We start from the raw sequence: 11,684 nt of genomic DNA, 5'->3' as shown, positions 1-11,684 counted from the left end.
ATTCAATCAGAACAAAATGCAAGAAGATTGGCACAAGAGAATTCAAGTTTCAAGAAGATTGGCTGGTCAGATAGAATTTATGCCTCAAATGGTTGTAGCTCATAAGGTGACCCCTCGTACATCTAATTGGATAATCATTCCAGCCAACGCAACACTTGTTTGAGAACCATACACAGAAAGCAAATTATTTGCAAACAAGTGAAAACAATCCAAGATCAGCCAAGGACAGTAACTTGAATGTGTCATATGACACATTTGTAGGTTCATGATGTAGCAGATTGTTCGAGGCCATCAGAGCACAGAAAATCTAAGCGGCACGGAGAACTGCACTTGTTATCGCCAACCTTCAATGCAAAGATTCGCCACTATATCAGGCCCCTTTGCTCTGCAAACTGGCTATCTATTTCCAAAATTTCCAGACTAACAAGTATTAATAACTACATATTTTTAGAGTGGTTAAACATGTAGCAGATTGTTCGAGGCCGTCATAGCATAGAAAATCTGAGCGGCACGGAGAACTGCATTCTGTATCGCCAACCTTCAATGCAAAGATTCGCCACCAAATCAGGCCCCTCTGCTCTGCAAATTGGCTATCTATCTCCAAAATATTCTGACAAACATTGAAATGACTACTATTTATTTTAGATTGGTTAGAGATGTAGCAGATTGTTCGAGGCCGTCACAGCATAGAAAATTTGAGCGGCACGGAGAACTGCATTCTGTATCGCCAACCTTCAATGCAAAGATTCACCACTTATCAGGCCCCTTTGCTCTGCAAATTGGCTATCTATTTCCAAAATATTCCAACCAACATTGAAATGACTACTAATTTTTTTAGATTGGTTTGTTATGTAGCTCCATGCTAAACTTGGATTTGACTACAAATGTTTTGGATTTGTTTATGATGTAGCAGATTGTTCGAGGCCATCACAGCAGAGCAAGTCTGAGTGGCACGGAGAACTGCATTCGCTATTGCCAACCTTCAATGCAAAGATTCGCCACTTAATCAGGCCCCTTTGCTCTGCAAATTGGCTAATCCATTTCCTAAATTTCCAAACTAAAGTTTCACCGACTAGAAATTTGTAGGTTCGTTAATGATGTAGCAGATTGTTCGAGGCCGTCACAGCAGAGCAAGTCTGAGCGGCACGGAGAACTGCGTTCGTTATCGCCAACCTTCAATGCAAAGATTCACCACTATACAGGTCCCTTTGCTCTGCAAATTGGCTACAAGTTTTACTTCGGACCTAAGTTGGAATGACTCCAATCATCAGAGCTACGGTGAGACTTGGCTCATCTAACCGAATCATCATTCTAACTAATCCACTCACACAAGAATAACACAGATGCAAACAAATTATACCAATAAGAAACCAAAGAACGATGCGACACACAACACAAGAGTGAATTTTCCCGCCGTTGAAAATCAGCTGCTGAAGCGTGCGAGGCAGGAGACAAAGTATAGGCGGGTGGTATCTAATCTCCCCGCCATTGAAAATCAACTGCTGAATTGGGCTACGCAGATGACAAAGTATAGGCGGGTGCCTCACTCGTCCACACATCCCATCGACCATAAAACGACCGTGCATGATCTGGAAGTGAAAATAATCGGTGAAAACGTAAGGTGGAGCGGTGTTACTCACTTGCGGCAGATCATCTTCTCCTGGTTGTACTTGCGGGCGAGGGCCTGGAGCGAGGGCTCGATGATGCCCCCGCGCAGGCGGAGCACGAGGTGCAGCGTCGACTCCTTCTGGATGTTGTAGTCGGCCAGCGTGCGCCCGTCCTCCAGCTGCTTCCCGGCGAAGATCAGCCGCTGCTGGTCCGGCGGGATCCCTGCGCACCCACAACCACACACGCAACACAACCGGTCAGAATCAGAAAAGCTCGACGGCCGGCCATGGCCAAAGAAGAGATCTTTGCGAAGAAAAAGCAGATAACCCACCCTCCTTGTCCTGGATCTTGGCCTTGACATTGTCGATGGTGTCGCTGCTCTCGACCTCGAGCGTGATGGTCTTGCCCGTCAGGGTCTTGACGAAGATCTGCATCTCGGCTGGTGGCGGCGCAAATGGAGCGGCCGGCTGCGCCCGCTTATATAGTGCTGGCTGGCTGGCTTCACTCTCCTCTCCTCTCTAGGGTTTCGTGTGGGCTGCTGGGCCTGTTTTCCTACGGGCCGGGACGGATGTGCATGACTGGATAACCTAGTACCCGGCCCACTCCATTATGAAAAAGAAAAGCTTTTTTTTTTGCTCGAAGAATTGTTTTTTTAAAGAGTTCAGCGCATCGATCATGCCTTCGTGCGTTTGCTCGTCTGCGCTGATGGTTTCACGCATGCAGGGGAAGGGGTGACCACCGGCACGGTGACATCTCCGCCGCCGGGCACGACGTGGTGGCCGGATCATTCTTCGAGTCGAGCGTACCTGGTGAGGCCATGGCACTTGGGATGGACGGCGGCGGCGACTACAATGGTGCGATCGGGCTCGATCCCGGTGCACGCCGCCGCCGCCGCCGCCGAGCGAGATGCAAAGAGGACGAGAGGTGTTCATTGGCATTGGTCCACGCCATTGGGGATCTGCGCGTACGTACGTACGTGGGTTTCTTGCGTGGGTATATATAGGCAGCAAGGCTAGGCCAGGGAAAGGAGAGAGGTATAGGCGTGGTTTGCGTCGTGGCCGTTCCCGTTCCCGGTTTTATTGTTACGATCGGCTGGTGGGCATGCATACACGTATGGATGTTTACGTGCATGCGTAGCCAATCTAGTCGCATAGGCGACCCGCATTTCTTTTTCTCTTGTAACATAGCGCATATGCAATCGCTCATATATATACGCGCATACACTCATTCTCTGTGAACGCACACATGCACACTCTATCCCTATGAGCACCTCCGAGAGATTGAGCCGCCATATCATCTTGAAATTTTACCCAGTCATCCTAGGCGCTTCTCTCATTTTCTTTACTTGACTTTTTTATAATCTCATCATCATGCAATGCCTACATGTTTTGTCTAATTTGCTCGGTACAAAATCTTTCAAAACTACGACCTTTATCTCCCGTCCTATGATCTGTGGACACCAAAATAATCAAGACCACCCCATTTTCACTAATTCGATGTACACTACTCCCTCTGTTCATTTTTGTAAGACGTTTTAGACAGCTAACATTAAACTATTTTTGGTGTTGCCTCCAGTGACTAAACAGTCTTACAAAAGTGAACGGAGGGAGTATAACACATGTACTTATCTTGAACCCGTGACATACACGTTGCTAATGGATAATGACCCCCGTCAAAACATGTGATATGCTCTCTAATAATTAACTAGCATGGCGAAATCTTCCGCTCCGGCTCCTTTACCATCCATTTGTGGGATGCTCGGATTCTGCTTCATTACAAAGATTCGGTTTTAGGTCTAAGGTGTTTGATGATGACTCTAACATACCTATTTGGAAGTTTTTTTTAAAAAAAAGCATCACTATTTCGATGATATCTGATCCCAGAAAAATGATGTTGCTTTTACTTGGATCAAGCTATTTTTGAGGGACTTTAATCAAGCTATTAGTGGATTTGTAACATACATCTGACATGAATGCCTTATGGAACAATAAATTTAGACATGAACAGGGCGTTTGGTCTAGTGGTACGATTCTCGCTTCGGGTGCGAGAGGTCCCGAGTTCGATTCTCGGAACGCCCCCTTTTTTTCTCTTTTTCGTGACCTTTTTGCCCTCATGGGCCTTTGCCCTTCCTCCTCGAGCCCAACCACTTCCTACGGCATCGTTTTTTTTTTAGCAACTACCAAGGTTTGTTTTGTTTTTTTAGGGGAGACAGGCTCTTGGGCCAACTGCCCTACTCGCCCTATAATGAATGCCTCAAAAAAAAATTACTCGCCCTATAAAACCGCTAAAAAAACTAAAAAGGTTCTCTCCTGAAAGAAAGACACAAATAAGCGGATCACCGGACTTCCATAGAGAAAACATTCGGCATAGCGTCTGACTATGTTTTAGGTCATTGTCGATTGTTTTTGCTCATGTAGATAATGCAAGAATAACTTAGGTCGAAGCGCGTTGTTCGTTCTAGGTGTGTGCCGCTGCCGAGCGGGGGCGAGTCCACTTGGCTTTAGCACGTGAAAAAGATCCAACATATAGGTCCAAAGGAGACATGGAAAAATGGGTCTAGCTTTGAAGATATTGTCACGAGAAAACACAAGGATGGGTCTACATGAATGCCCTCATGGAACAATAAATTTAGACATGAGGCATTGGTAAGAACATGATTAATTCACAAGGCGTACGTCGCGTGCCAGTTATGATTGTGTTGTGTTAAATATCTCCTTATTGATACAATTTTAAACAAAATTGGGGTGACTCGTGTGAATATATTTCTCATCATGATTCAATCAAAAATAAGTTTACCTCGGTGCCTCTGACCAAATGCTGCAGAGGAAAACTTCACATTCGTTGTTCTTATACACTAGCAGGTGTACCAACACCTGGTTCTGTAAATCATGTCCCTCTTACATGCACATTGTATGCCATATCTTGGTTTTTATATATCAGCAAGGCCGCTAAAAAGACCCCTCGTTTAGTACCACAAAAGTCCAAAAAATGTTCTCGGTGGGTTCTCCACACGGAGAATGATTTTTTTTCCGCCTACACAATGCAATAAATCAAAATGGCACAAAAGTTTTTTTTCAATGGTACAACACTATCATGTTTGTTATCAAAGGCAAATTAAGAGGAAGTTTATAATATACCATGCAAGTAGGTTTCCTATACAATTATTAGTCATAAAAAATACACCGGCCTAGTTTCCTTGTAAACAGTGGCGAATCTACTAGGGGGGCTTTAACAGGCTTAAGCCCCCCCTCCAGCTTTGCAAAATTAGTTTTTACTACTAGTTTAAAGGCCCAATCCAGCTATTTGTGAGCCCAACACAACATATATTCGCATGAAATAGGCATCCAGCCCACCCTCCATTTTCTCTGTAGATTCGCCACTGCTTGTAAATATATAGGTTACCAAAGGCTTGATAGACAATAATAAAGTGATGCAAAATAAAGAGAAGGAAGAACCAGTTAACCCGCCTATAACAAATTTCTCTAAGAGCCATTGAGATGGTCCTATGATGCATTGTGTAATGGCTTTACAACAAATGTTGCATCTTGTTTGAATTTTTCTGGGTCTTATATCCTTGAATGATGTGATAAAAACTTATGCGTACCATGACCTTTTAGTATACACTCAAATGATGAAAAAAAATCTTCTATTTCTACATGCATGTGATTACAATTAACAACCATAGGAAATTATACATGCTTAAAAGAGACTGACCACAACCAGACAAACGAAAAAATAATGGGGCAATATTTTTTTCCTTACCTTCATAGCTCAGCAGCCAAATTCATATTCCATTGTTTCCATGCACCAAACACAACCTACAGAACTAAACACATTAATGCTACAATGATTTGTACCATAGAACTAAAGTTTCTTCATGATGCTGGTACAGTTGAAGTTGTCAAGCTTAGTGACAAAACCAAAACATCAAAATGTACCATCCCTTCAGCTGGTGACCTCTTGGACTTAAGTAAACATGATTCCAAAACAAAATGTGAGATGTTGTATCTGGGCCTCACTCAAACACACTTATATTCGTTCTCTTACAAAAAAAATTATACATGTTCAACAGCCTGCAATAGAAACTGGTGTTAACAAACAGCCAACTTTATAAAATGATCTGCAACATAAAGACAATAACCTTCTAGTAGGTGTGGTCTTTTACAAAAACCAGAATAAAGTTATTCGTTCACATATCTAGTTAGATCCCAAGTAAATTAATAAACCTCTGAGCTAAAAAAGCACGTAAAAACAGGATTGAGCACCATGTCCCAAGTGTTGCATGTTGGAAAGGATGGTCGTTAAGAATTTAAGCTCGACACGTCATGAATCAAAGCTTGCATAAATGGTCAAATCCTGTAAAAAGGCAATCAACATTCAGAGGCATGCTAGCTAACATATCGGCGAGGGAGCATTTTGAAGCAGGGGAATATCATGACAACTTGATTAACATGATTCTCAACTTGTCGACAAATCTACCTTTTTCAAGCTTGACCTCCTATATGAAGTACCTTATACAACAAAACAATGTAGCCTATATGAAATAACAATTAGGACAATAAAAAGAATTAGCACTGAACTTGACTGACAAAAAAACTAACTGATATGTGAGATTTCAAAATCCACTCCATTCGCTAAAAATGAAAGAGCAAAACATGGACTATATCGACAAATCTTGTAATAGCTATGTTATATGGTAACTTAGAACTACTTAAATTAGCACAATCAATCTAGATAAAATAATAAAATCACCAAGTTGCTACTTCTATCTTTTGGTTGCCTATAGATCACACTGAAATGACAGAGTTAAGCAACAATTGCTTGCCCAAGTAGTATAGAAATGCTAAGTCTACTTGGCCATGTGTTATCTCTATCTCTATCTATATCCCGACTACTTTAAAAGAATCTAAGGTTCCATATTTCACTCAATTTTCTTCCCACCACCCCTTTTATCCAACCTTGCACCCTCCACCAATTTTTTATGTTTTTTTCAACCCCTTATAATTTTCATTGAGCCAATATTTGGTTACCCAATAAACGAGATCAATCTCCAATATAGCAATAAATTCATGGTCCGTAATTAAATTGTTTCTTATGGTACACGTGGGCCTGTCAGACATCTTTGGTGACCCAATAAATAGCAAGAAATTCATGGCCCAGAAGAAAAATAATATAAATCAATATCCTATATCTGGTAATCCAATAAAGTAGATTAATCATGGGCACATACCTATTATATCAGTTCGAAAAATAGCTAGAAAATATTAACCTTATAACCAAAACAAAACATAATCTTATTTTGTCTATTTGCTTTGCATCGTGTGTGCGTGTGTGTGTGTGTTGCTAGTGTTGGGGAACGTAGCAGAAATTCAAAATTTTCCTACGTGTCACCAAGATCTATATATGGAGAGACTAGCAACGAGGGGAAGGAGAGTGCATCTACATACCCTTGTAGATCGCTAAGCGGAAGCGTTCAAGAGAACGGGGTTGATGGAGTCGTACTCGTCGTGATCCAAATCACCGATGATCCTAGTGCCGAACGGACGGCACCTCCGCGTTCACCACACGTACAGCCCGGTGACGTCTCCCATGCCTTGATCCAGCAAGGAGAGAGGGAGAGGTTGAGGAAGACTCCATCCAGCAGCAGCACAACGGCGTGGTGGTGATGGAGGAGCGTGGCAATCCTGCAGGGCTTCGCCAAGCACCGCGAGATATGAGGAGAAAGAGAGGGAGGGCTGCACCAACAGGCAGAGATCAGATCGCGTGTCATGGGCAGCCCCTAGGCCTCACTATATATAGGGGAGAGGGAGGAGGGTGCGCCCCCTCTAGGGTTCCCACCCCTAGGGGGGCGGCAGCCCTAGATGGGTTTTGGGTGGCGGCCAAGAGGGGGAGGAGAGGGAGGCGCAGGGAGCATGGGCCTTAGGGCTCATCTGCCCTTAGGGTTTGCCCCCTTCTCCCCTTCTAGGCGCATGGGCCATGGTGGGAGGCGCCCTAGCTCACCTAGGGGCTGGTGCCTTCTCACACTTGGCCCATGTATGCCTCTGGGGCCCATGGCCCCACCCCGGTGGACCCCCGGACCCCTCCGGTGGTCCCAGTACATTACCGATAAACCCCGAAACCTTTCCGGTGACCAAAACAGGACTTCCCATATATAAATCTTTACCTCCGGACCATTCCGGAACTCCTCGTGACGTCCGGGATCTCATCCGGGACTCCGAACAACATTCGGTAACCACATACAAACTTCCTTTATAACCCTAGCGTCATCGAACCTTAAGTGTGTAGACCCTACGGGTTCGGGAGACATGCAGACATGACCGAGACGTTCTCCAGCCAATAACCAACAGCGGGATCTGGATACCCATGTTGGCTCCCACATGTTCCATGATGATCTCATCGGATGAACCACGATGTCAAGGACTTAATCAATCCCGTATACAATTCCCTTTGTCTAGCGGTACGATACTTGCCCGAGATTCGATCGTCGGTATCCCGATACCTTGTTCAATCTCGTTACCGGCAAGTCTCTTTACTCGTTCCGTAACACATCATCCCGCGATCAACTCCTTGATCACATTGTGCACATTATGATGATGTCCTACCGAGTGGGCCCAGAGATACCTCTCCGTTTACACGGAGTGACAAATCCCAGTCTCGATTCGTGCCAACCCAACAGACACTTTCGGAGATACCTGTAGTGTACCTTTATAGCCAACCAGTTACGTTGTGACGTTTGGTACACCCAAAACACTCCTACGGTATCCGGGAGTTGCACAATCTCATGGTCTAAGGAAATGATACTTGACATTAGAAAAGCTTTAGCATACGAACTACACGATCTAGTGCTATGCTTAGGATTAGGTCTTGTCCATCACATCATTCTCCTAATGATGTGATCCCGTTATCAATGACATCCAATGTCCATGGTCAGGAAACCGTAACCATCTATTGATCAACGAGCTAGTCAACTAGAGGCTTACTAGGGACATGGTGTTGTCTATGTATCCACACATGTATCTGAGTTTCCTATCAATACAATTATAGCATGGATAATAAACGATTATCATGAACAAGGAAATATAATAATAACTAATTTATTATTGCCTCTAGGGCATATTTCCAATAGCTAGTCGATCAATCAATCCATCTGTCGCCTAGCCCCGCTGCAACCAGATTCAATTCATCTCAAGGCAAGCCAAGTTTGCTATATGTGCGTTTGCCATCGGCCAGGCGGAATATTTTGTTCCAAGTGCACAAAGACATCAAACGGATCAAGATTGACACACCTGTGAGAATGTCTTTAATGGAGGAAAAGCATGTAAGTAAGTCCGAATTTTTGGCCTTCCACGCGCGTCCTTGTACTCCCATCTACTCCGTCACACACTTCCTCGCCGCAACGGCCTACGATGAAGATGACCCGTCAAATTCTAATAAAGGATGCACCCTCTTCACATAGTTCACGCCTTCCATAGATCCAAATCTTGAAAGCTGGCATGATGGCGTGGAGGGCGACGATGGTTGCGGGATGAAGTGGGTGAGCTGGAGCTAGCCAGCCTATCCTATGGCCCTCTTGTTCCTGCAGATGTTAAGCTACTAGTACCGAATCCAAAACAAAATATGAAATCTAGCTAAGCCACTTTAAGCGCATCGTCGCGGGTTGGCGGGTTTGGTCTTCGATTCACCATTGATGGCTCCGATGAGAGATGAATTGAAGCCGAGTAGACCTCGATGAGGGCTTCGTTGAGGGGTTGCTGACTTTGCTTTGCGTTGCGGAAGCCGTCTTGGAGCAAATGGATGGAGGGCAGAAGCGAATCAAGGCTCAAAGGCGAGAACACGAGAGGGTGAGGTGTCGGCCCTCACCGCCATGGCCAAGTCCAGTGAAGAAAGAAGAGGTTGGCTGAGTGGCTACGGTGTAGCGTGCAATCAGGAGGGTGGTGAAGGGCGAGGGTGGTGGCGGTGTGTGAGCAGGAGTTATACCTAGCCATTGATCGCGAATCTTACATTTGATTTGGTATAGAGAAATTGGAAACGAGAGGAGAGGAAGTTTCCTCTTGTTTCATGTGCACAAGCTAGGGAGAGGTGGGAGGAAACGATGAAGGCGACTAAACAACGTACCACCTAAATATCACGACCGCAAACTCCCCTTTAATAGTAGAGGTTTTGGTTTCTCAATATAGTATTATATAAAGAAGGGCATATAGGACAGTTTATCATGTGTAAGGAAACTCGAATCCCTCACCAATGTGCTCTAGGCTCACGCCATGTGCATGCTGTGCGGCTACCTCTCATGCATGAAAATCTAACATCTTCATATTTTTCAAGGTGTTGAGTGTTTCTCTGAAGGTTGGGTTTGGGTTTTCTAGATTGTGACGTGATGTGTTTATTTTATCATGTAATGTGAAGAACTAGAAATGAAAGTAGGCAAAGCAGGTTAAACAAAAACTAAAATAGGATGGAAAGGCTAATTGTTGTCACGACAATGAAAAGTGCAACATAATAAAAAGTTACCAACAATCTTCTTCTTTCCACCCAGAGGAAACGAATGCCGGCCTTGAACCCATCGAGAAAAACCCTTCTCGCGTTGAATTGGGGCGAAAGGCTGGCCATGATCTTATGGACCTCCGACCGACACAAACCAACGCATGTGCTGTTGTGGACACTGAGATAGCTTATCCCGACGTCTTTCTAAGAGATGAGAATGCAAATCAAAAACATCCCATGGAAAAGCCTCACGACCTGATGGTCGGCGGAACAATAATGACAACTGTCGACATTCCACCGCGTGTTTACTTAGATGATCATGTATAATCAGTACAAAAAATGAAAATAGGATCGCATTTTTCACGCATTTATTGGCAAGTTTCCATTTCCCCCCATTACCCTAAGATAAGAAAATGCAGAGTTTTTCTTGGTGATCACTGACAACGATAGGCATAAGAGAACTAGCATCGTTAAGAAAGGACGAATCAGGGTGTTTGGTCTAGTGGTATGATTCTCGCTTCGGGTGCGAGAGGTCCCGAGTTCGATTCTCGGAACACCCCCCCATTTTTCCCCCTTCCTTCTGGGCCTCTTCCTTTTTGCTCCTGGGCCTATCCCCCTCCCCAGCCCGGCCCACGAGGCCCAGCAATACCTCGAGCTCGACCACATTAAGGCCAGCCATGGCGGGAAATGGGGAAAGTGGAGCGCGCCAAGATTTTGCCGGCTAGGGTTTCCCCTCCTCCTTCCTCTTCTCTACCGCCGTTCGTCTCACCGGCCAGCACAGCAGCAGCGCGAGGATCCATGGCGGGGGAGGCCAAGGAGCCGGAGGCGGCCGCCCAGGGCGAGGGGTCCAAGCCCAAGACCAAGGCCAAGAAGCCTAAGGCTGCGGCCGCGGCCGCCGAGGAGCGGGAGGGGGCCAAGGCCAACAAGGCCAAGAAGCCTAAGCCCGCGGCTGCGGCCGCCGAGGAGGGGGAGGGGTCCAAGGCCAAGAAGCCTGCGGCTGCGGCCGCGGCCGCGCCGGTGCCGGCGATGGCGGAGGCGGAGGTGGAGGAGCTGCCCAAGGCCATCGTGCGGCGGCTGGTCAAGGACAAGCTGGCCCGGGCCGCGTCCGGCGGCGAGGGGGCAGAGGGAGGGGCCGAGGTGATTGTGAACAAGGACGCCATGGCCGCCTTCGCCGAGAGCGCCCGCATCTTCATCCACTACCTCTCCGCCACGTGCGTTTGATTCCCCCAACCTCCATTTCTTCCTTCCCCTGATTCTTGCTCTGGTTGATTCCTGCGAGTGGCCATGATTGATTTGGTTTGTTGGGTGGATCCGGGTGACGAATTTGTTGCCTATGTGAAATGTTTGGGTGGTTTGGGGGGAGAAATCAGCGGTAAATTACTTGGCATTGACATATTCGATTTACTGGGTCGATTCGAGTGACGAATTTGATGCTTGTCTGAAATGTTTGGGGGTATTGGGGGAAGACAGCGGTAGTAGTTAATTTCTTGGCATCAGGTTAGTACTGGTTCAGAATCTGCATTGCTGACATAGTTCTTCAGCTATTTGCTCTGCTGTGGGGCTGAGGGGAGAGCCGGCGAGAGCGAACCGATGGA

General features: G+C 45.8%; 2 protein-coding genes and 8 non-coding genes across 10 annotated transcripts; 3 read left to right on the top strand and 7 right to left on the bottom strand.

Moving 5' to 3' along the window:
• Positions 1–56: 56 nt before the first annotated feature.
• Positions 57–149, bottom strand: LOC125527250. The gene has a single exon (XR_007292024.1). It is a non-coding gene; the product is annotated as a small nucleolar RNA Z266 (small nucleolar RNA).
• Positions 150–267: 118 nt separating this feature from the next.
• LOC125527249 lies at positions 268–386 on the bottom strand. Its single transcript, XR_007292023.1, has one exon. It is a non-coding gene; the product is annotated as a small nucleolar RNA snoR86 (small nucleolar RNA).
• Positions 387–461: 75 nt separating this feature from the next.
• On the bottom strand, positions 462–580 carry LOC125527253. The gene has a single exon (XR_007292027.1). It is a non-coding gene; the product is annotated as a small nucleolar RNA snoR86 (small nucleolar RNA).
• Positions 581–655: 75 nt separating this feature from the next.
• Positions 656–773, bottom strand: LOC125527252. Its single transcript, XR_007292026.1, has one exon. It is a non-coding gene; the product is annotated as a small nucleolar RNA snoR86 (small nucleolar RNA).
• Positions 774–903: 130 nt separating this feature from the next.
• Positions 904–1,022, bottom strand: LOC125527251. The gene has a single exon (XR_007292025.1). It is a non-coding gene; the product is annotated as a small nucleolar RNA snoR86 (small nucleolar RNA).
• Positions 1,023–1,096: 74 nt separating this feature from the next.
• Positions 1,097–1,214, bottom strand: LOC125527254. Its single transcript, XR_007292028.1, has one exon. It is a non-coding gene; the product is annotated as a small nucleolar RNA snoR86 (small nucleolar RNA).
• Positions 1,215–1,613: 399 nt separating this feature from the next.
• On the bottom strand, positions 1,614–2,100 carry LOC125527248 (ubiquitin). Its single transcript, XM_048691791.1, has 2 exons — positions 1,940–2,100; positions 1,614–1,830 (listed from the first exon to the last, which is right to left on the bottom strand). Exons 1-2 carry the CDS (start codon positions 2,040–2,042, stop codon positions 1,637–1,639), a joined length of 297 nt encoding a protein of 98 aa, XP_048547748.1. The 5' UTR covers positions 2,043–2,100; the 3' UTR covers positions 1,614–1,636.
• Positions 2,101–3,614: 1,514 nt separating this feature from the next.
• TRNAP-CGG lies at positions 3,615–3,686 on the top strand. Its single transcript has one exon. It is a non-coding gene; the product is annotated as a tRNA-Pro (tRNA).
• Positions 3,687–10,577: 6,891 nt separating this feature from the next.
• Positions 10,578–10,649, top strand: TRNAP-CGG. Its single transcript has one exon. It is a non-coding gene; the product is annotated as a tRNA-Pro (tRNA).
• Positions 10,650–10,787: 138 nt separating this feature from the next.
• Positions 10,788–11,603, top strand: LOC125527246 (histone H1.4-like). The gene has a single exon (XM_048691790.1). The coding sequence runs from the start codon at positions 10,888–10,890 to the stop codon at positions 11,308–11,310; it is 423 nt and encodes a 140-aa protein (XP_048547747.1). The 5' UTR covers positions 10,788–10,887; the 3' UTR covers positions 11,311–11,603.
• Positions 11,604–11,684: the final 81 nt, after the last annotated feature.

This window comes from Triticum urartu, unplaced genomic scaffold (assembly GCF_003073215.2).
Source record: "Triticum urartu cultivar G1812 unplaced genomic scaffold, Tu2.1 TuUngrouped_contig_3374, whole genome shotgun sequence".
NCBI classification, from domain to species: Eukaryota; Viridiplantae; Streptophyta; class Magnoliopsida; order Poales; family Poaceae; genus Triticum; species Triticum urartu.
This window is presented reverse-complemented; position numbering and strand designations above follow the sequence as displayed.

Coding starts and splice junctions, on each gene's coding strand:
- LOC125527248 (XM_048691791.1), bottom strand. CDS start 2,042: ATGCAGATCTTCGTCAAGACCCTGACGGGCAAGACCATCACGCTCGAG. Junction 1,831..1,939: donor CAAGATCCAGGACAAGGAGG/GTGGGTTATCTG, acceptor GTGGGTGCGCAG/GGATCCCGCCGGACCAGCAG.
- LOC125527246 (XM_048691790.1), top strand. CDS start 10,888: ATGGCGGGGGAGGCCAAGGAGCCGGAGGCGGCCGCCCAGGGCGAGGGG.